Below are 24,907 nucleotides of genomic sequence, written 5' to 3' on the forward strand. Positions count from 1 at the left end.
CAATGTGTACACTCTCAGAGTTACAGACCTGTAAGGGTCCAACATTTGGTTCCATTTGTACACTCTCAGAGTTCTAGTCAGAACAAGAAGGGTCCATTTGGTTCTATTTGTACACTTTCAGAGTTACAGACCTGTAAGGGTCCAACATTTGGTTCCATTTGTAGCCTACATTGTCAGAGTTAAGGGTTAATTTGGTTACATTTATATTTTGTACACTGTCAGTTACAGAACTGTACGGTCCAATTTGGTTCACTCTTGGATAAAGAGCGTCTGGTAAATGATTACATTGTAAAATGTTTGTTTATTTTATGTCAGATGACAGAAAGGATCTATAAATATGATATTTATAAATGTTTATTATTGTTATTATTATTATAGATGACAGAAGGACGGATCTGTCAGGTTCATCTGCTGGATGACAGAACGCTGGAGCTGCTGGTTCAGGTAATATTTAAGAACTCCATCTACATATTTACATTTTCAGGTAATATGTTATATCTCTGCTGTTGGGAAGAAACCACCTCACACTGAAAGCAAAGCCTTATCACAGTTGGTGTTGTGACTTTATATATTGTCAATTACTTGCATGAGAGGGGGAGAGGTGGTGGAGTTAGTTGCTTTAGCAGACAGTTTGAGGGTCCAATGGAGTTAACAGGATTTGTCCCAAGCGCTTTTTACTACTATTGGTTAAAAAAAATTAACCAACACACAGACGTAAAGGGTGTTCAATAGCACTGATTTATGCAACATAATAATAATAAAATAATAATAATATATAAAACCTCAAAAATGGAGTTAGGTGGTTTCTTCCCGACAGCAATGATATACATATTTACATGTTCAGGAAATATTGTCACAGTCAGAGACTTTGCCTGTCTTTTCTAGGTGTTGAATTTCTATGTTATGTTCTTGTTCTAGTAACTAGTTGTTAAGGCGGTCTATGTTCATGTCTTCCCCAGGTGTTTCTCATCATGTGTGATTAAATGTTTTTTTCTTCTACAGCCAAAGCTTCTGTCTCATGAGCTGCTGGATCTGGTCTCTTCTCATTTCACCCTGAAAGAGAAAGAATACTTTGGATTAACATTTACAGACGACAAGTAAGTGAAGTGTGTGTGTGTGTGCGTGTGCGTGTGCGTGTGTGCGCGCGCGTGTGTGCGTGTGTGTGTGTGTGTGTCTGCGCGCACGCACGTGCACGTGTGGGTCCATGCACGTACGTGTGCATTTTTCTGATGGCCTCTAGCCCCTTTCGGGACCCTCGGTTACCTTTTCTGTATTTTGGACGGCGGTAGCCTAGGGTCCCTTGAATGTCAATCCACTCTCCATGGGAGAGTGCAGAGTGCAGTTCCAGTTGTACATTGCAGACAGGCAGACAGTGGGGTGGCAGTGGCTCAGGAGGTGGAGTGGCGGCTTAGGAACCGGAAGGTTCCCAGTTCGCCCCATTTGGAGTTACGCCCCTCTGCACTAAAGTACAAGGTTCACTCCGTGCGCTCGTATGCCAGCCCAGTTCTCATGCATGTCTCGCTCTCCTTAAACAAAACGCCTGTGGTCTCCGAGGCTAGTGTCGAAGTGTCCTTGAGCAAGACTCTGAACCCCTAATTGCTCTCGATGATGTGCAGGTTGGTGCCTTGCTTTCCTCCGGCATCGGTGTGTGAATGTGTATATGAATGGGTGAATGTAATGCACAATCTATGTATAGCGCCCCAAGATGCTATATGAATGCACCATTTATTTATGGTGGTCTCTCTCTCTCTCTCTCTCTCTCTCTCTCTCTCTCTCTCTCTCTCTCTCTCGTGTGTGCGCGCATGTCCACAGTGGTCAGTGTAAATGGTTACAATTGGACCGCAGGGTTTTGGATCATGACTTCTCCAAAAAGGCTGGACCCATCGCCCTCAACTTCCTGGTCAGGTAATTACACACACCCTCCAGCAGGAGGCAGTGTAGTGCTCTGTCTATCTGACCTATATCATGTGGAACCGAAGCTTGTTTAAAGTTATTATATTATAATATACCAGAACCGTGCTCGGCTGTAGATCATCGAGTCAGTAGCGATGTTATGCCCATATATGGAGATTTCTGTATCTGTCTTTGTGTCCCTTTATTCCTATATATGGAGTTCTGTGGCAGGCATGCCCAAATATGAAGTGTGATATCAGAACAGGCCAACTCCATATATGGAGATATAGGGGTGATCATGTCCAGAGCCCCAGCAGATACCTTTTGTGGTGGTTCTGGACAACCGTGGGTCTTACCAAATCGATACCGGGCACTGCCCTCCCTGTGGGGGTGTGGAACGTGTGTGTGACATGGTTTCAAGCTGTTAACTTATATACATACTCTATGCTTTATGGCTAATCCCCTGGTCCCAAGAGGTTCGCGGAAGTTTTTCTCTATGGAGAATAACATGGGATCATCTTAAAATCGTCTCATATTAAGCATTGTGGTCCAAAAATAAACAAACTGTCTCTGCGATATTGTCGGGAGGTGTCTCTGTATCGTTTATGACAGTGTTTATGTCAGTCATATTTGACACAGTCTGCTTCTAGCGAAGAAATCAGCAGCAGTAACATTAGTGTTTTATCACAGTCAGACTCAGTTGATTCTTCATATCCATTGTGAGTGAAACGGCCGGTATGATTTGTTTATTTTTCAAACACAGTTCTTCTAAAATCCCCCTATGGGGATTATAATACAAAAAAAGTACACATACTCTAGCGATATTGATGTCAGACTTCGGTGCTCTATAACAATGCTTTAGTGTAGTTTTTCTCTCTCATATTTAACATGCTTAACATTTCCTCTTGTGCTTTTATTTAAATTTTTTATATTGAAAACATCAATTTTACAATTACAATTTAGCCATTTAGCAGACGCTCTTAATCCAGAACGATTTACAGTGAGCAAGAACAAAAAACATGGTAATACATAAAATACATAAAAATCATCATGAATCATAGGTAATCTAAGAACCTAACAGTGGAATATCTATATAATGAAATATGTGTATACACTACTAGAGTACTATGTTTACATAAAGTGCTATTTAAGTTACATAAGTTGAGCCTATGCATACGCCTGTAGGTGGTCGAGGCTAAGGCAAGTACTTTGGCAAGTGCTATGGGCTAAGATGGAGTCTGAAGAGATGGGTTTTCAGACTACGGCGGAAGATTGGGAGTGAGTCTGCAGTTCTGATTGCAATGGAAAGTATATTACATAGTTTTAGAGCCAAAAGGGAGAAGAGTTTGGGACGTGTGGAGCGTTGTCCTGGCATTTTTAGCGAAGTACTTCCAGCTTCCCCGTGTCGGCTGATCTGAGCGCACGGGAGGGTTTGTAGGGTCCGATCAAACTTGCAAGATATGGGGGTGCCATATCTTTGGTTTCTTTGAATGCCAGCATCAGAGTTTTGTACTCGACTCGGCAGCGACCGGGAGCCAATGGAGGGAGCGGTGAAAGGGAAGTGACGTGAGAATTTTGGCTGGTTGAAAACCAGGCAAGCTGCGGCATTTTGGATCAATTGGAGAGGCTTAAGTGCGCATGCCGGTAGGCCAGTAAGAAGGGAGTTACAATAGTCAAGTTTTGACATGACTGATGTCTGGATAAGGAGCTGGGCTGACTCCTGCATGGTGAGGAAGGGTCTGATTCGTGGAATGTTGTAGAGTGTAAACCTACAGGATCGAGCGACGGCTGTAATGTGTGCTTTGAATGAGAGCTGACTGTCCAGGACAACACCAAGGTTCCTGGAGGTTACCCAGGCATTGTCTATGGAAATAGTTAGCTCCTCATGGGGGGGGGGGGGGGGGGGGGGGGGACATATTATTACATATTACAGGTTTTTTACAGGTTTTACATAGACATCTCATATTTAACATATTTTTACAGGTTTTATATTGAAAACATCACACAGCTTAAAGACGTCACTACTGTGGAGTTATTCTTCCTCAATGCAAAGTCTGCCGTTTACAATGTGAGTGTTTTATGCATTCTGTTTAAGCTTTCTTCTATTGAACCTGTTTAATGTCTAATGTTTATTTAACGTTTTAATGTTTAGACTATTTAATGTCTAATGATTAATGTTTATGTAATGTTTATTTAATGTCTCCCAGGGGAACATTGAGGTGGAAAGTGAGAATGTGTTCAAATTAGCTGCCAACGCCTTGCAGGTCTGTCACTGTTAATATATTATAATAATAACTGTATTTTACAACTTGTTTTGGTAAAAAATAGAATGAACATGTATTTAATGTTTTTAGTTTTTTGTCAACAGGAGGCAAAAGGAGACTACACAAGGTAACAGCTTTCTATCTACTAAATTAAACATTATTTAATTAAAGGTATAACAATGAACAGGACAAGAAGCCAATACTGAGGTTTCAATAATACATGAGTTACTCTGTAGAGCTGACTGTAATAAATCAATAAATCAAATCAAAACACACACACACACACACACACACACACACACACACACACACACACACACACACACACACACACACACACACACACACACACACACACACACACACATTTTGATGAATTGAACATGGTGGACCCTGTTGTAAACAAGTGTAATGCTTAATTGGGTCGTCCACTCACAGTTAACAGCCTTTGTATTGAGTTTGTGCTTGAAATGTACTGTAATTCTGCAAACTGTTAAATAATTTTCAATCAATCAATCAATCACACACACACACACACACACACACAAACACAAACACAAACACAGGTTTACTGTACTTAAACATGGTTCTAACTTAGATGGTTATTTGTTATTTGTTATGTTAATGTATGTGTCTCAGTGATGAAAGCACCAGAAGTGACTTGAAGTTTTATTGTTATATTATTATTAATAATAATAATATTGTATCATTACTTTTTCAGTGACGAAAGCACCAGAAGTGACTTAAAGAAACTGCCAACTCTTCCTACCAAGGTGCTGAAAGAACACCCATCTCTGGCTTACTGGTATGTTATATTATATGCATTAACATGTTTAACTCATTCAATGCCCCCTGTTTATGGGTACGAGGAATCCAACAGTTAAGACCAGAAGTCAATCCCACTATTGGAAGTGGGTACCATTACAATTTGCCCCCCACTATATTCATTTATTTGACCCTGGCCTATAACTATATAAGTCTAAGTCCTATATAAGTCTGTACAACACAAGGTTGTACAGACTTAGCGAACTTCTTATTCTTATTCTTATTCTTATTCTTATTCTTATTCTTATTCTTATTCTTATTCTTATTCTTATTCTTTTTCCAGTGAGGACAGAGTGATCGAGTTCTACAAGAAGCTAAAAGGACTATCCAGAGGACAAGCCATCATACAGTGAGTATAATTTTTACTAATTATTATTATCCATCATAGAGTCAGTATTATTAATATGAATTATAATTCATATTATCCATAGTACAGTGCATATTTATCATACAGTGCCTACGCTTCCTGCCATTGCCGTAGATCTGCGTCAATTTATAAATACCACACATAGCGCCAATAACGTAGATCTACGGCAATTGGCCTTTTATAGTGCTTTTGATCGATCAAGTCGTAATGCTACTCACATTAGCATTGGGTTGCTAGCTAGTGTTGTCAACAACACTGGAGTGTGCCATCTTGAACTTCTCGTGCACCCGTGCCCACTCTATCCGTTTCTTTCAATCGCCTGTATCTCCAATTCCTGTCCATATTTGTTTTTCAGGTATTTGACTTTAGTGGAATCCTTGCCCACGTATGGAGTTCATTACTATGAAGTTAAGGTATGTATAGGACAATGTGCTTGTATTTTGACCAGGACAATGTGCTTGTATTTTGACCAGGACAAGGTGCTTTTATTTTGACCAGGACAATGTGCTTGTATTTTGACCAGGACAATGTGCTTTTATTTTGACCAGGACATGGTGCGTTTATTTTGTCGTGGACAACGTGCTTTTATTTTGACGGAGCAATGTGCTTTTATTTTGACAGGGACAATGTGCTTTTATTTTGACTGGACAATGTGCTTTTATTTTGACAGGACAAGCAGGGCATGCCGTGGTGGTTGGGGATCAGCTATAAAGGGATCGGACAATACGATCTGCAGGATAAACTGAAACCTAGGAAGGTAATTATTAATATTATAATACATATTGTAATGGTGTGTTCAATGTTCACACGGGCAGATGCAAAATGGGAGTATCATTTGGAGCAGCTACATGCATTATGCCTTTGCATTCGTCATGTTGCTGGCTTCCATTGACAATGAATGGTAGTCTGTATTTTTGCATCGTCATGCTGGCTTCCATTGACAACGAATGGTAGACTATCTTTTCATCGTCATGTTGCTGCCTTCCATTGACTCTGAATGGTAGACTGTATCTTTGCATCGTCATGTCGCTGGCTTAGTGGCTTCCATTGATAACGAATGGTAGACTGCGTCGTTTGCGTCTGCCCGTGTGAACGCAGCATAATATTTGCTGCCCCGCCACCAGGGGATGTTCTGGATAAGGGATGAAACATCCATGAATGGTGGTCCTCAGCTGATGATGCAGTAAAACGTCCTTTCTGGTAGGCAGAAGGGTGAAATCAGCCGCCAACGACTTCTGCCAGAGCTTTCCCTTCCCCTACTGGGTGGGGATTTCTATCTTTTTACATGAGTTGGGCGTTTTCATATTCTACCACTGCCTGAAAACCCCATTCTGTCAGCCAGCTCGGTAACAAGGCTCGTTAGTCAATAGACTTCCAATCCAGACTGGCAGAAAGACACCCGTGGCTGCCGCGTTCGGTACCACTCAAAGTGAGGGAAGCCTCGCCCCTACTACGTCTGGCAGATAAAGTTGGCGGCTTATTTCCCCGTGTGCTTGTGGTTTATACGTAGGCCTGGCTCAGGGAAGAGGACGCCCCCTGGTGGTCAGGTTTAGGCCTGTGTGTGTGTGTGTGTGTGTGTGTGTGTGTGTGTGTGTGTGTGTGTGTGTGTGTGTGTGTGTGTGTGTGTGTGTGTGTGTGCATAGCATGATGACTCATGGAGGTGTGTGCGTGTGTGTGATAGATGATGTGTCATACAGCTGCACTAGACCAGGCTAGACTTGAACAACTCGATCGGCTCTTATGCAACATGCACGCACGCACGCACGCACGCACGCACGCACGCACGCACGCACGCACGCACGCACGCACGCACGCACGCACGCACGCACGCACGCACACACACACACACACACACACACAGTGAGCTGACATTATGAGTGTGTCTTCAGTCAGTCAAGGTAAAACATAGCCTGAGGTGCTGTATGGGAGTCCTTTTATCTGCCTGCCTGCCTGCCTGCCTGCCTGCCTGCCTGCCTGCCTGCCTGCCTGCCTGCATATCGTGACATTCATTGTTTTAATGTTTTATGTATTTGTCAGATGTTATAATACGGTGAGGTGTGAACGTCACACCTAGTCTAGTTTGTCTAGTTTGTTGTTAAGAGAAACACCCAAATGAGAAATGACATCTGTCAACACGTCACTCATCTGATCTGTCAATATGTCACTCATCATTCTTGTTGTAAAGATGGAGGGGTTTGTTTGTGATGTCACAAGTAAATGGTGCATTTACCTGTAGGAGATAGGAGACAGGATAAGGCAAATAGTAGACAGGGTAAGGAGATATAGGAGACAGGGTAAGGATATAGGACAGGAGACAGGGCAAGGAGATAGGAGACAGAATAGGATTCATCAGAGGCAGCATTGGGTGTTTCCAGAGTTCTTGTAGGAGAAGTAACGTGAACAGACACGCTGATGCTGACAGGACAGAAATATGTTTTAGTGTGTTGATTAGAATGGAACGGAGCGTCAAATATGTGTGCGTGTGACGTGTGTGTGTGTGTGTGTGTGACGTGTGTGTGTGTGTGTGTGTGTGCAATACTGTATGTGTTGTTTAGAATGGAGCAGAGTGTTACATATGTGTTTGTTTAGAACGGAACGGAGTGTAAAAACAGTGTTTGTGTGGAGCAATAAGCAACAAGCTTCATGGGGGTTCAAATAAACACCAACAGGACGTGAGAAACATCCTCGACTGGTAAGATTTAAGCCTCTGTGTTGTAAATACATATTTTAGAATACTAGAGACAGTAACTAGTATTTTTGTTCTCACTCTAAATGTTTCCAAATTACTTAAGAGACTGTAATTATTTGTTAATGCCAATGTTATCTTATGTAGGTTGGTGTTTCAGCCCAACTAACATTATATATTCTTCAGGATTACCATCCTGTTATGACATGTACCAAAACAACACATCTGATTTGATTTAAAGAATGTCTACATGTGATTATGGACGAAACGATGAAATCACAATTATTTCCATCATGGACAGAATGGCAGAGCAGTTGTTCAATACAACTGAGAGCACATATAGCCTACTGCTTATGTGTATACATACATACATACATACATACATACATACATACATACATACATACATACATACATACATACATACATACATACATACATACATACATACATACATACATACAGATACATACATACATACATACATACATACATGTTTTCATAGTTATCATAGTTATATAGTATTTATATGGTATTTACACTGTATTTAGCATATCTCTGCTGTCGGGAAGAAACCACTTAACTCCAAAATTTTCATTTTTCAGGAAATGAAGAAAACCTTATATTTTGAAATCAAAGCAACACTGCCTTATCAAAGTTGGTGTTGTGACATATTGTCAATTACGTCCATGAGAGGGGGAGAGGTGTTGGATTTAGTCATTAGTTCAATATTTTCGAAACACTTTGGAGACGTAAAGGGTGTTCAACTTCAATAGCACTGATTTATGCAAAAAAAAAATCTAAAACCTCAAAAATGGAGTTAGGTGGTTTCCTCCCGTCAGCAACGATATTTACCATATAAGAAAAGCAGCAGTGAGTGTGACCCGGTGCTTGAGTGCCTGCTCTGTTTTCATCTGGTCACAGAGTTGAACGATGTTTAACTCTGGACGTTTGGACGAGCGGTTTGGCAGGGAGCCTTGTTTTCATGCTTTGGTGGACATACAGGACATAATGTGGACCTGTAATAATATAAAAAAGGCTCAATTTAAACCCACCATGGAGTTGAATGCGCCTACATGTGTGCATCACGGCATGCGAACAGAACAGCTGATATAGCCTATAAGCCTATATTGTTAAATTGTAACGTGTATGTTTGTGTGTCACAATCTCGCGCTTCACGGCCGTTTGCATGCGCTGTCTCCGTTGTGTTCTCCCGCCCATATTAGTATGATTTAATGATTATTATTTTAGTACCGTGATGCAACCGCGTTTAGTTTGAAGTTATATGGAGTGATGTTCTAACATTGCAAACGTGTCTTCCCCATCAAGCCATGAGTGTGACTGTGAGTGATCATGCTTGTCTGCTGCGTTGCGAGTCTGCACTGTCTCAGACAGTGTGTTAGTCTGCAGTCTGCCAGGGATATATGCCTCTCCCCTTGGGCACGGGGAGAACATCATAGACATAATATGTCTATATTATGGTCCTGGGTTCGATTCCCGCTCGGGACGCTGTGGGCGCTAGCGGCGTGTCCTCTCCTCCTCACAAAAACATGCAGTGATCCTGGTCTCTAAACTGCCTCCCCCTGGCCAGCCGGGGCGCCTGATGGAGGGGAAAGGAACTGGTTCGAATAGCGTGTTCCTTCCACGTGCTACGTCCAACCAGGGAAACTCCCCCCTGTCAGGTGTAAAGGAGCGACTTGGACACTCATGCATGAAGGAAGCATGAGTTCAAGTCCGTTGCTCTCCCCAGGTTGGCGGAGGGTGTGTAGAGCCGAGGATCACATTAGATAATTGACACAGGTGTGAAAAATGGGTTACAAAATCGTGGGATAAAAACAACCCAAGTTTTGCTGGAAATAAGTGGACTTGGCAACCCTGGAATCGACTATAGGTGCAAACATGTCGTCTACATTAACATAACAAGTAGATGTTAGTCAGGTATTCACCTGATAAAAAAACAACAGCCATGGAAGCGTGACTTGTACTTTGCTGTGTTTCATATAGGGGATGTTGGTCTGATTCAGACTGACTGTGACTCACACACACCTGGGAGTACTTTGTCAAAGCAGCGCTGTGTCACCGCACATCTGGTGGTTGTAGGGATAGGTGTGTGTGTGTGTGTGTGTGTGTGTGTGTGTGTGTGTGTGTGTGTGTGTGTGTGTGTGTGTGTGTGTGTGTGTGTGTGTGTGTGTGTGTGTTGGGGGGGGGGGGGGGGGGTAGTCTCACTGACTAGAGGACTGGTGATGAGCCATGGTGGAAAGTGTTGCACACACCTGAGTGAGTTATTGTGTATCACTCCATTTTTGCACGGTGGCATATCCTCTGACTTGAGCACATTACATTACTGCTGCAGAGCTTGCATCATGCCAGGCAGCGCAGGACGCCATAGTGACGGCTCGGGTTACTGTCTGTCTGCTGGGTTTTTATATACCTGTGGTTTTAAGGTGAGGTGTATGTGGTATCGAGGTTTATGTGAGGTGATTTATTTAATGTCAGTCTTGTGTTACCCGAGTCTGACCATGACATGAAAACTATTCCATTCTTATACACTTCTTTGTCTTCATGACAGCTCTACCAGTGGAAACAGTTAGAGAATCTTTACTTCAGGGAGAAGAAGTTTGCAGTTGAGGTGAACGACCCACACAGGTAAACTAAATAAATATGCTTTAATACTGTTATTGTATTAATTTATGAGTGTTCCTTTATTCATATATAAATGCTGTTGTTCTACCCTTGACGGGAGTCCCTCAGGCTCTATAGAAGGCCCTCTGCTTTCCCCCCCTACACCATATCTTTGCCATAAATTGCCGATAGGATGGCTGTAACCGAGCCGACCTTTATCTTTAACCAATAGGAGGGCTGTAACCCAAGCGTACCTTTGTTTTATGACCAATAGGAGGGCTGTAACCAAGCGGACCTTTGGGCAGACAGGGCTGCTCATCCACACGTGGTACGCCAGTCATTCTCACATCAAAACCATCTGGGTAATGGCCATCAGTCAACATCAGTTCTACCTCGACAGGAAACAATGCAAAGTAAGAGTTGCACTCATAATCTCATATAATCCCCATTACCCCTCCCACTCATATAACTCCTCCCCCTCATATAACCCATCCCACTCATATAACTCCTCCCACTCATATAACCCCTCCCTCAGATCAGTTAACACAGGGACGCTGTCTGAACCGTCCCTAAAACACCCTGGACAACGCTCCACACGTCCCAGACTCTTCTCCCTTCCCTAAAACACCCTGGACAGCGCTCCACACAGACTCTTCTCCCTTCCCTAAAACACCCTGGACAACGCTCCACACATCCTAGACTCTTCTCCCTTCCCTAAAACACCCTGGACAACGCTCCACACATCCTAGACTCTTCTCCCTTCCCTAAAACACCCTGGACAACGCTCCACACATCCTAGACCAGGGGTGCCCAAAAGGTAGATCGTGATCTACCAGTAGATCACAAAGGCTGTGCAGGTAGATCACATGACATGCCCCTAAAGAGTATTTAATTTAAATATATTGAAGAAAAAACGATAATTTCCCATTCCAAGTGCATTTGTCTTATACTGTACAGAATGTAACACAAACTCTATACTATTCCGAAGCCCCCTCAGGTACATATTTAAACTATTTTCAGCAATGGTATAATAATTGATTTGGTGGGTAGATCTTGCCGAGCTGGTCATTTTGAAAGTAGCTCTCAAGTCAAAAAGTGTGGGCACCCCTGTCCTAGACTCTTCTGCCTTCCCCAAAACACCCTTGATAACGCTACACGCATCCCAGACTCTTCTCCCTTCCCCAAAACACCCTGGACAACGCTCCACACGTCCCAGACTCTTCCCCCATGCACCCTGGACAACACTCTACACGTCCTAGACTCTTCTCCCTTCCCTAAAACACCATGGACAACGCTCCACATGTCCTAGACTCTTCTCCCTTCCTTACAACACCTGAACACCATGAACAACGTTCCACACATCCTAGACTCTTCTCCCTTCCCTAAAACACCATGGATAACGATCCACACGTCCTAGAGTCTTCTGCCTTCCCGGCCTAAAACACCCTGTACTGTACAATGCTCCACACGTCCTAGACTCTTCTCCCTTCCCTAAAACACCCTCTGCAACGCTCCACACACCCCAGACTATTCTCCTTTCCCTAAAACACCATGGACAACGCTCCATGTGCCCCAGACTCTTCTCCCTAAAACAACCAGATTTACGTAGTCACCCAGATTCATACAATTTTATAGTTATTATAACTCCTTGTCCTGCAGGGTAAACTAGGGTCGGTGAGGAGTGTGGAGGACATGGCAGCAGATCTCACAGACCACGGAGGATCCAAGACGACACGTCTAGACGTGATGAAGAACAACGTAATCACAGCCAGCAACGGAAGTCTGCTCTCTACAGGTCAGTGTGTGTTACTGCACCTCTACAGGTCAGTGTGTGTGTTTCTGCACCTCTACAAGTCAGTGTGTTACTGCACCCAGCAGATGTCTGCTCAGATGGTACCGTTGATGGCACAGGGGGGCAGTTAGTTAGTCTATCCCCTTGCTCATGGGGATAGACTGGATGGTTCAGGCGCAGCGATAGGGAAGCAGCGAATGCAGTCGCTTCAGGGCCCGCACGGGGGGGGGGGGGGGGTCCCGGCGGCCGCTCCTCTCGTGGTAGTAAACTGTCTCTCTCTCTCTCTCTCTCTCTCTGGATCTCTCTCCCACAAACACACGCTGTTATGTTACCGTGAGTCCGCGACTATTCTAAGCAGAAAGTGAAACCGTAATAAAATGATTAGTTGTACAGTCCAGCATTGATGCAAAGAAACATTATTTACTAAACTATCATTTTTCAAAATTGTAGTTAGTCTACAAATTCGTCTAGGCCTACATTCCACACTACGATTCAAAGCTGATATTGCTGTGAATCTGAACTGAAATTGTGTGCGTGTGTTCAGGTTCTGCAGACTCTGAGGCCAACGAGGAGCTCAACAAGGAGAAGATCTCTGAGCTGAGGAAGAAGGAACAGGAGATCCAAGACGTTCTGAAGAAGAAAACTAAAGAGCTGAAAAAGATCTGCCTGAGAGAGGCGGTGAGCATAATAATATTAATAATAATAATACAACCTATTAATCATGAAATGTCTGTCTCCTCCTCTCATGGACCAACTGAACTGAATTTTCACACAGGCATTGACCATTAGCTTATATGCACCACACTGAGAAGCTTTTTCACTTTCCTAAATTAAACGCTTTTTATTAGCGTTTTTGACCGCAGTTTTCGCCATTACTGTGCATGTGTGGCCACGTGCGCATGCATGCCTGGCCACGTACGTGCACATCCTCAGCGTTAGCATCACGTTTTATAGTCATTAGAATAAATGTATGTCAGTTAGGTGAACAGGACATATAGTTTTATAATAATTATAATAATGTGTCAGTTATGAACAGGACATAGTTTTATAATCCTGTGATTTCCTTCCAGGAGCTGACAGGCAAACTGCCTAAAGAATATCCTCTCTCTTCAGGAGAGCGCCCCCCGCAGGTCAGACGACGTGTCGGGACCACCTTTAAGTTAGACGAGCTTTTCCCGTACAATGAGGTCAGTATTCTTTCTATTTATCCATCTATCCTTCTATCGATCTATCAATAAAGAAAAGACAAAATTCAAATGATCCCTTACTGTAGTAGTTACCATATGGTTAAATAGTAGGCTATGTGGTTGAATATTATACAATACTTACGTACTATACTTTCTATGCTTCATATATTTAGACCGTCCAGAAATTATTTTTGTGATTTTATGCAGTGAAATAGTGGGAAGATGTGAAATATCCACAAAGTTGCGAAATATGTGGGACTCTATGTGATTTTATGCGGTGGAATATGTGGGAGGTAAAAACAAAAATGACATAATCTGCACAATCTGCTCCATTTGGTTGATTATGCGGTAAATTATGCGATCGCATAAATGCTTTTTTCTGGAGGGTTTAATATGTATTATATTTTCTAGGATCCACACCTCAGAATCAACTGTATTGTCACATCACGGTTAAAAGACTGGGTGAAATTCGGGTGAAAAAGGAGGAAGACTTATTACATTTTCTAGTACGCGTACCTGTATTCTATACTATCATTCACATATATGATACGTAGCTTGCGGGGTCAGTTCAGTCAGATATACTCGAGCGGCTTCATGCTGTGCTCAAGGGCACAAGGGTGCATATTATATGCACACTTGTATTCTCATTCCATAATAAATATTGGTTAAATCTATTTGTGAGTTATCTGACTGAAAGGTATTTATTACATTTCTAGGATCCGTACCTGCGTAACTTGGAGAGCAGGTTTGCTCTGCAGAGGAAGATCTGTGAAGCTGCTAAGAAGCTGGCCAACGAGACGGACATTTGTAAAACGGTGAAGAAGAAGAGAAGACGGAACTGCCTGGATTCCATGACCACGCTGCAACACATCGAGGGCCAGATGAACGCCTATCGCATCAAACAGGGGAAGAAGCCCACCCAGAGAGCCTCGGTCATCATCGCAGGTACATTAAATGAACGCCTATCGCATTAAACAGGGGAAAGTAAATGAACGCCTATCGCATCAAACAGGGGAAAGTAAATGAACGCCTATCGCATCAAACAGGGAAAGAAGCCCACCCAGAGAGCCTCGGTCATCATCGCAGGTACATTAAATGAACGCCTATCGCATTAAACAGGGGAAAGTAAATGAACGCCTATCGCATCAAACAGGGGAAAGTAAATGAACGCCTATCGCATCAAACAGGGGAAAGTAAATGAACGCCTATCGCATCAAACAGGGGAAAGTAAATTAACGCCTATCGCATCAAAGCGGGGAAAGTAAATTAATGCCTATAGAATCAAACGGGAATAAAGGCAGAGAGACGCTATCGGCGGAAGTGTCGGTCCGGAACATCCGTCAGATGTATTTCCCCCGGATACTATATTTCCCCGACCAATCACAACACTTGTTTCATTCACGGAGAATGTTAACAGATTTGTAAAGCATTAACGTTGAGCAGTACTTCCGCCAAAATCCCACAACATCCTCCCCCAAAAAATTATAGCGTCTACAGCGTAGGTCTTGCCCAGCGTGGGCCGCTACACGGTTACACCATAGATATAGATACCCCATTCGCCACTGCAGTTCATTGGAGCGACATATTGAACTCCAATATGGTGGAGGCACGGCATACTGCAAATACTACAAATAGAGCACACCCTAGATTCTGACAAGTCCCGTGCTGTGCCTCTGCCATATTGGAAACCAAAATGGCAGCCGCCATACTATACACCATGCCCAATAGCCGGAGGAGGCGTATACCGTTTTATGTCCATTTGCTACACGGTCTGAAGATCTAGTGCAGGCAAAATGTCCGCCATGTGAACATGGCCGATGCTTTGTGCTGCTTCCTGTGAGTTGTTTGGTTAATTGTTCTACTTCCTGTGAGCTGTTTTGTTATTCAGGATTTCTCTTCTTCTTGTTCTTCTAGATGAACTGGGTCGTTCAGACTGTAGTTCTGTCTCCAGTCTACCACTAGAGGACGATGGTGAGTCACACCAATTTAAACACTTAACGCCCAACGTCGAATGACGAAAATATCCGATCAACAAGCTGGTAGAGCATCTGCTAAATGCTTACATTGTAAATGGTAAAAAAAATCACACCTGTGTGAAGTGAGCAGTGCAACAATGCAATAAATGTCCTCTATGTATCTACTATGTGTTCAGATGACTCAGACAGGGGCCAGAGACCTCGGTCCAGGTCGGTCCAGAGCTCTGCGTCTCCTCAGCTCAGTCCCCCTCGCAGCCCCATGGTGGGTACGGAGTATGAGCTGGACAGACCTGTCCCCAAAGACCACCTCCACAGACAACTGAGCAGGTGAGTCTCCCACTGTCCCCAACATGTCCCCAAAGACCACCTCCACAGAAACCTGAGCAGGTGAGTCTCCCACTGTCCCCAAAGACCTTACGAGACACCTGGCCAGGTGGTGAGTCATTCAGAAATATAATAATCTCTCAAGACAGATTCAGAGCTCCGCAGCTGAATCTGTCGGCAACTCCAGAGAGTCCAGACTTTTACGACTTTATTTATTCATTGATTGCGTTAGATCACGCTCTTCACCACTGTATGAATATGTCTGGGTTGCTTGGCGATCCGATTGATAAACAGGAAATGGACCAGAATTGAAAAAGTCTGCCTCCGTCCGCTTCAATGTCAAATTGCTTTTTGCATTTATCTCAGATTCTTTTCCCAGATTGCGTTTTTGATGTAAAAAAAAATAAAAAGCTTTATTCACGGCTCATAACTAAAGCGTTGCTGGTTGCGGTTACAAAATGTATGTTTCAGGGTGAATTAAAATAAGATGTTATGTTATTATCTGTAGGAGAAAACTGCCTGAGGAAGGTCCCTAGTGACCGAAACCTTGCTTCATTAAATAAGACAATACTCTTGTGCCGAGCAGATACACAGTGTGCGGGTGTATCTTATTGCTTTCTTTGATGTTATGTTATTATAAAATGTCTTATCTTATCTTCTAGGTTTGCGTTTGAAGGCCACCAGGAGGCAGGTCTGTACTACCAGAGCCCCAGAGAGGTCTCGTCCAATCATAGCAGCCCTTACAAGACCCTGCCCCGCCCCCGCAGAGACCCCCGCAGCATGCCCGTCATGACCCGCAACGCCTACAGCAGCAGCCAGCTCAGGTATGACCCCTGTGACCTTTAACCCTAACCCTACAGCAGCAGCCAGCTCAGGTATGACCCCTGTGACCTTTAACCCTAACCCTACAGCAGCAGCCAGCTCAGGTATGACCCCTGACCTTTAACCCTAACCCTACAGCAGCAGCCAGCTCAGGTATGACCCCTGTGACCTTTAACGCTAACCCTACAGCAGCAGCCAGCTCAGGTGTGACCTCTGACCTTTAACCCTAACCCTACAGCACAGTGGTTTTTCTATGGCTTCAAAACGCCACTGAGCAACTTCCATTGAAGTGAATAGCGGGGGGCGGGGCGGTCGCTCCTCAAGCCATTCTCTAGATATATTATAGCTCTATGGTATGACCTCTGACCCCTAGCCTGGCCCAGCCAGCGTGATTTCTGGTCTAGAGGGGCGGGTGCCGCTGGGATCACGGCGGTGGATCCTATTGGTTCACCGATCTGAGCGCCCACCCCCGCCCCCCTCCCCTCCCCCTCCCTGGTAGAAAACGGCGGAGAACACTGACGTCACCACATTTGGAGCGACGCCCCTCTGCACTGTATAGTTCACTCCCACTCCTAGACCAGGAAATGTGGCTTGTTTGCCCAAGCTTTTGTTTTTCTTGTGAAAATGAGACGCATGCGGTCTCCGAGGCTACCTGACCCCTAAGCATAGGCCCCCCCTCGTCAATAATCAAATCCGTAGACCGACCCGTCACCCGTGATTACATCAAAATACAAACCAGACCTAAATAATGGACGCGTTGTCCGCCCCCACCACCCGTGATTACAAGATGGCAACTGGTGCATTCAGTGGTCGGGTTCGTTCAGAAATCTGCACGTCAAAGTGAATCAAATACTCAAATATTGTTCACCCGTCAAGTGTGGGTGCCCGTCAGATACAGTATCTGTGGGTATCCGGCTGCCCGGACCGTTGCAGGACTGCCTCTGTGCAAGTAGAGTTCAGGGCTATACTAAGATATTGTTTAATTTCATAACTTTTATGACCTTCTAGAGTCTATAGATGTACTTATGTATTAATGTACTTCCAGGTCGGATGTGGTCATGGCTTCAGGCACCGTAATGGCAGTCTAGAGTCTATAGATATAGTATATGTACTGTATTCATGTATGTATTTATTTATGTATTAATGTATGTATTTATGTACTTCCAGGTCGGAGGTCGGGGGTCACAGCTTCAGGCATCGTAGTGGCAGTCTAGAGTCTCAGCCTCGACTAGGTAAAGACCCCTGTGACTCGGAGAAGCCGGTGTTTACGCTATCACCGTGTCACCGTAGCAACAGCACCGAGGCTCTGGAGGACTTGGGGTCCAACTACACCAGTCTGTCTAGTCTGGACTACTGTGGACCACCCACCCCATTCAACTACCCCAGGTACTGTATGTACCCAGTACATTGACACCCAATACAACTACCCACCTAATACAACTACCCCAGATACAAACCCCCACTCAACCCAATACAACCACCACCATATAAACCACACCAGTCTGTCCAGCCTGGACTACTGTGTGGACCACTCACCCAATACAACTACCCCAGGTACTACCCAGTACATTGACACCCAATACAACTACCCACCTAATACAACTACCCCAGGTACAAACCACCACATAAGTGAGTGGTGTAAATTTAAGTACATTTAAATAGTGGAAGCAACCTAGCGGTGCTAGGTTCCTTGAGGCTGTCCATGCGCCGTGGCGTTGTGAGATGGGGCCCAAAGCGAGCAGCAGTCTTGCTCTGTGCTAAGGAAGGTAAAGACTGTCGACACCTTGCGACACTCGACACCTTGCGACAGCTTTTGTTAAATTTAGAATAGATAAATCCATGCGGGCTGGGCACCTCTGGTGCATGACACATAAATAATCTATCTATCTTTACAGGAGGGTGGAGGTGTATGGAGGGAACACCGGCTCCATGCCCAACCTGGTCCACTCGCCCTCCGGCTACGCCTACGAGCCTCCGGCGCCTCACTACGCCCCCTGCGGTTCGTTCTATGCGACTGCGGGTTACCCGGGAGGATGTCCAGACACAGAGCCCTTCTCCAGCGCCGCAGCGTACGTCTACGAGAACGAAGTGGAAGGACATTACAACCTCAACCCCAACTACCAGGTAAACACTACTACTAAACCTAACTACCGGGTAAACTACAACCCTAACTACCAGGTAACTACAACCTCAGGAGAAAAGAAAATCACAGCTGTGTGAACTGAGCGGTGCAACTATACTTTTATTGTACAGTTTTATTGTTAAATGGTAAATGGTTAATGGTGCATTTATATAGCGCCTTTATCCAAAGTGCTTTACATAGATTGTGCATTACATTGACCCATTCGCACACACACACATTCATACACCGATGGCGGCAGAAACCATGCAAGGCACCAACCAGCACATCAGGAGCAATTAGGGGTTCAGTGTCTTGCTCAAGGACACTTCGACACTAACTCTGGGGGAGCCTGGGATCGAACTGGCAACCTTGCGGTTACCATCCATTGTTAGTTATACTTTTATTATTATAGTTATAGTGCTCAGTGTGAATGGCCTTTTAGGCTGCTCAACAGTGCCACTTTAGGTCACCCAGCAGTATTGCAGCTGTTCATACCCCAAACAGACAGATATACATGGCCACATAGGGACACACGCGACCAGTCATTGGAGTGTGCACCGCTCAAAAAGACCAATCTCAGTCTGTATACAGTATGCAGTTTACCGGGTGCACGGCTCACGAAGATTCACAGTAAAGAAAGAAAAAAACAGCACACCGAAGTCCTTCTGCTACGTTTAAATAATATTAATGCGCACAGACAAACACAGCAGACACGGACGTGTTTCGGCGTCAAGCCTTCTTCAGCATGTATCATACGCTAATCAATTTTGATGAATTGAAAATGGTGGGCCCTATTGTAAACAAGTGTAATGCTTTATGGTGTCCACTCACAGTTAACAGTTGTTGTATTGAGTTGTACTTGAAATGTACTGTAATTCTGCAAACTGTTAATAAATCAATCAATCAATCAATCAATCAATTAATTAATTAACTCCGGTAAATAATGAATTAATTACCCCTTCCTCCCAGGTGAATGGCTACCACGGACATGACAGGTACAGACACTACAGCGTGGACCAATCGGAGGGGCTGTCTCACCAGAACCCGTACGCCACGGTGCGCCCGCCACCCCGCAGCAGGAAGGGGGCGGGGCCTAGGAACCAGCTGCTGGCCAAGAGCATGCAGAAAGCCCTGGTGGCGGAGCACCTGAGAGGCTGGTACCAGCGCCAGGGCGGCGGGCACAGCAACGGGCACAATGGCGGCTACGACAGCGGATCACAGCTCAGCCTAGGCTACCAGACCCTGCCCGCCCCCTCTACTAGCTCCGCCCCCTTCAGCCCGTCCAGTCGGACCACCTCGTACTCCTCAGGCAAGTTTCACCCTCACTCAGGTGTGTCTTCACACCTGTGTTAAAGGAGAATTCCATGCTAGAAGGCTTTCTTACTTTTATTTGTAGTTATTACGTCCCCACCAAAGAGGCCCAGGTGTTATTTTGTGCAAAAGCACATTATTGGCTATTTCCCCTAATATTAGCCCTCCATTAATTGAATTGCATTGAATTGAATGGGTCATTGGGGATATCAATTTATATCCTCTCTTCATAATGTAAATAGTATCCCAAGTGGCACACTTTACTACTTATTTCGATGGAAATAGCACAAAAATCCAACCTCTGTTGAGGGCTTATATTAGGGGAAATAGCCAATAATGCACTTTTGCACAAAATAACACCTGAACCTCTTTGGTGGGGACGTAACAACTACAAATAAAGGTAAGAAAGCCTTCTAGCATGGAATTCTCCTTTAAAAGCTATGTCAAAAAATGTCTGAAGACTTCCTTTTTTAGTCAATAAATAAAACTAGAATAAAATGTAAGGGAGGGACTAGTGGAGAGCAGTTTGGTGATCTCCACGGTTTTGCTGTCATATATATATATATATGTTAATGTTTTGCTTTATTGTATTTTCTTTTTCTTTTTTTCAGTGTCGTCGGTGAACAGCACAGGCACCGGGACCTGGCACAACCAACTGGCAGTGGGCCTGTCAGACTACGAGCACATGGCCGAATCTCCTCCATACGCACAGCAGGGGGCAGTGTTCAGCCGCAGTCCCACACACAGCAGGTAGGAGGCAGCATACAGCTGCAGCTGTGAGTTGTAGATCAAGTGGATAAAGTAGTAAAATGATCGTGACCAGGGGGTCCCCAGCAAACAACAACAACAAAACGATTGCTGGGGACCCCCTGGAACCCCTCCAACGACCCCTGGGGGTCCTCCGAACCCGCGTTGAGAACCACGTTGTTCTGTTCCACAGAGTTATAATATCTAGAGGAGGTAACAGGAAATCGTTGCTCACCTAGAGCATGCTCTCTTTTCCATCCATGACCAATGACGTTGTAGGGTACTTCCTCTTTTCCCCCCTTGACCAATGGCGTTGCAGGGCACTTCCTCTTTGCCCCCCTGACCAAATGACATTGCAGGGTACTTCCTCTTTCCCCCCTTGACCAATCGCGCGGCACTTCCTTCCGCATTGTTTTGCGTCGTAGAGTTTGTGTCTCGTGTGCGCAGTACGTTGAAGAGAGAGTTGCGACACACTTTGATCTTTGCGCAGAGCGGGGTGCTATGTAGGCTAGTTCTAAACATTAGAACTACAACAAAGTGGGGTGCTATGGGGTGTAGTTCTAAACATTAGAACTACAAAGTGTGGTGCTATGGGGGCTGTAGTTCTAAACATTAGAATTTAAAAGTGATGTGCTATGGTAATTGGTGCATTTATATAGCGCTTTTTTATCCAAAACGCTTTACATAGATTGTGCATTACATTCTCCCATTCACACACACATTCATACACTGATGACGGAGGAAACCATGCAAGGCACCAACCTGCACATCGGGAGCAATTAGGGGTTCAGAGCCTTGCTCAAGGACACTTTGACACTACTACAGCCCCCTATAGAACTGCCGCCCCCTAGAACTACAGCCCCCGCGTTTTGGCTCGTTAACGCAGACTAGAGGGTCCAGCTGTGCTGGTCTTTCTGAATGAAGAGCATCTGATAAAGTGTCTGTCTGTCTGTCTGTCTGTCTGTCTGTCTGTCTGTCTGTCTGTCTGTCTGTCTGTCTGTCTGTCTGTCTGTCTGTCTGTCTGTCTGCATGTCTGTCTGTCTGTCTGTCTGTGTGTGTGTGCCAAAACTTTCATAAAAACTGTTGATTCCTTCCTTCCTTCTTTCCTTGCTCCCTTCCTTCCTTCCTTCCTCCCTTGCTTCCTTCCCTTGCTTCCTTTCCTTGCTTCCTAACCTAATGCCTTGCTCATGTGTCCAGGGTTCCTCACTCTGACACACTGCAGCCTACTAACACATCAGACTCAGTCCCAGAGGTGGCCAGAGGGGGTGCTGTTTCTACTAACACACCCGACTCAGTACCAGAGGTGGCCAGAGGGGGTGCTGTTTCCTCAGACAACCTTTCTAACTCTTAAAGGGTGAGATCCAGTGTGAGGCCGTTCAGGGTGTCTGCAGGTTCTTAACACATTTTAACCAGAAGTGAAAACTCTGTCTCCGTCCGCCTCAATGTTATCAGATTTAGAAAAATACATTTAACCGCCAATAACTAAAGAAACGATGATCGCGTTTACAAAATGTATTTTCCGGGTGAAGCCTTTGTTTACATCCGGTAGGTCGACAACATACGGTAAAGTGACCAGAGGGGACTAAAGCCCCCCTAGCCGTCCCTGGAGCCGTCCCTGCCTACAGATTTTGTTCAAACATCATGCAAATCTGTACACACCATCTCTATAGTAACGTGATCAACACGGATCTGTCCGATTGTTCATATTCCATCCTGATTGGCGAATTCCGAACATTGCTAGCCCACAATAACCTATACCTGACCTGACGGAGACCTGTGCTCCGAGCAACATGTTTGTTTATAAACATTTTAACATCTTTACGGTTCTGACATGTTGTGGTGTAATTTGCACTCAGGTTTATGGACAGAGGGTACGAGAGGGTATGAGTCTCCACTGAACCGCAGAGGACCAAATGAACCCTGGAGCACATCTTCATCTTCATCATCATCCTAACCAACCCTCCAGAAACAACAGGAGGTCTTCTATTCTAAATGGTTCTCAAAGAGTGTGGTCCAGGGACCCTCTGGGGTCCCCAAGGGGCTTCAGAAAGGACCCTTACAGCTCTGTAACTCCTGAGAGTGTACAAATGGAACCAAATGGACCCGTGACACAGGTCCATTTGTATACTCTCAGAGTTATGGGGTCTATTTGGTTCCACCTGTATACTCAGAGTTGAAATGGAAAGGTTTGAGAAGCTGTTATTTTCTAAACTAAATGTCACGTCGCTGCCACAATTCTGCTGCTGTGTGTTGAGTGGAGACAGAGTGGGGACAGTCCATGTTAATTACATGTTAATGACATGCTAATTACATGTTAATGAAACTCTCAACACAACAGAAAGACTTTCCCACGTGCCTTTTAGACCGGACTGGACTGGATGGGTGAGAACTGATCGCAGAGGAGTATGTGACAAACTTTATGAATCTTACGGCGTCGCACAAAAAATATTATAAATATTAGATTTGAACCTTGTCTGTTAATTAACAACAATACAAAAAAAGATATAATCAAATAATTTCAAAAAAGATAAGAATGTGTAACTATTTAAAGAAAATAGCTAAAATGGCAGATCTACAAGTTCACAATACATCATGTTGCATCATTGGCCTGTCACAATTAATGCAATTTTGAATAATAATAACAATATTTTAATCGTTTCCATTCATATCCATAAAACTGAAATGAAATCAGCAGAAATGCAATCTCTTTTGTAATCATCTTTTTCATCATTTACACACTCTTTTATCAACCTGTTATCTCTAATTTGGGATTTTTTTTATAATAAATAATAAATGTTTCATGCATACAGCAGATCTACCAGATGTGAGCTCGTATATCTGCTAGTATCTCTATTTTGTACGATTTTTTAATATTTTTTATGTCATTGTCAGTTATTTCTGTGTATATTACAGTTGTGTACAACTGTACAAGTTTTATTTACGAAGCCTAAAAATTTGATTTGTGTGTGAACGTTAAAATGTTGTTCACCAAACACAATGAAATCATTAATAGTCAGCTAAAGTGTAATGATCCTCACAGCCTAGTGAGCTTGTAGATCTGCTATTATCACACAACAATGCTACTGTGTTTTACTGTACTGTACAGCACTACAGTACTGTACTACAGTACTGTGTTCTACTACTATACTGTACTGTATTTATACATTTTGCCTTATATGAAATGCAAGGTGATAGGATGAAAAAATTAAACATCTTCAGTACTTTGTCATTAAAACATGATGAGAATGAACACAAGGGGTTAATGACAACGTTCACAATCGTGACGAAAAGAGAATTGTAAAACCTTCTTCACAAAGTGTGTGTGTGTGTGTGTGTGTGTGTGTGTGTGTGTGTGTGTGTGTGTGTGTGTGTGTGTGTGTGCGTGCGTGCGTGCGTGCGTGCGTGCGTGCGTGCGTGCGTGTGTGAATAATCTGAATGTATGTTCATATTGTTTATAGAATATTGTTTCTTTCATAGTGTTGTAACGTGGTTGCATGTCGAGGAAAAACAATTTTTGATAAAGATTGTTTTTTTTTCCTTTTCTATTTTGTACAAATAGAAAGTCACTGCCCTTTAATTAGTTGACACATTTGTACAGTGAGTGTGTAGATTAGTTGTGTGTAGATTAATATCTGTCTCATCTCTTAATAAAATACTTTCCATTTGGAACAAGAACAAGAATTACAAACTTCTTCTGTGAGAGGCAAATTATCTGGAGTGGTTTTACATACACAGAAACGAAAGTGAAATATCCCTTTAAACCCTCAACATTTAGTAAACTTGAACTTTGGCTGTGCTTTTTTCTCTCCACCCAATCTGGGAGCCCATCGGAACACTAGCCTTGTGTAGCCAGCTTTCAAACTGCCTTTGCAATGCATATTGCCCCAGGCATCCATGCAGTGATATTAGTATGGCTATGAGAGGCTATCGAAACACACCCAGAAAATAAATAAATAAATAATGAAGATA

At 43.9% G+C, this 24,907-nt stretch overlaps 1 protein-coding gene across 1 annotated transcript; it reads left to right on the forward strand.

Annotated features, from left to right (window-relative positions):
* Positions 1–378: 378 nt before the first annotated feature.
* Positions 379–24,841, forward strand: LOC306932205 (FERM domain-containing protein 4B-like; the record flags this gene model as incomplete). The annotated part of the gene is made up of 24 exons (XM_079513902.1): positions 379–444; positions 1,003–1,097; positions 1,813–1,905; positions 3,877–3,961; positions 4,101–4,157; positions 4,262–4,284; positions 4,879–4,962; positions 5,266–5,331; positions 5,705–5,762; positions 6,020–6,106; positions 10,605–10,681; positions 10,932–11,070; positions 12,317–12,452; positions 12,994–13,127; positions 13,520–13,636; positions 14,353–14,581; positions 15,551–15,607; positions 15,789–15,939; positions 16,599–16,760; positions 17,926–18,144; positions 18,654–18,882; positions 19,850–20,189; positions 20,803–20,941; positions 22,795–24,841. The coding sequence occupies 24 exons, from the start codon at positions 379–381 to the stop codon at positions 22,823–22,825; spliced, it is 2,874 nt and encodes a 957-aa protein (XP_079370028.1). The 3' UTR covers positions 22,826–24,841.
* Positions 24,842–24,907: the final 66 nt, after the last annotated feature.

This window comes from Electrona antarctica (assembly GCF_951216825.1).
Source record: "Electrona antarctica genome assembly, chromosome: 2".
NCBI classification, from domain to species: Eukaryota; Metazoa; Chordata; class Actinopteri; order Myctophiformes; family Myctophidae; genus Electrona; species Electrona antarctica.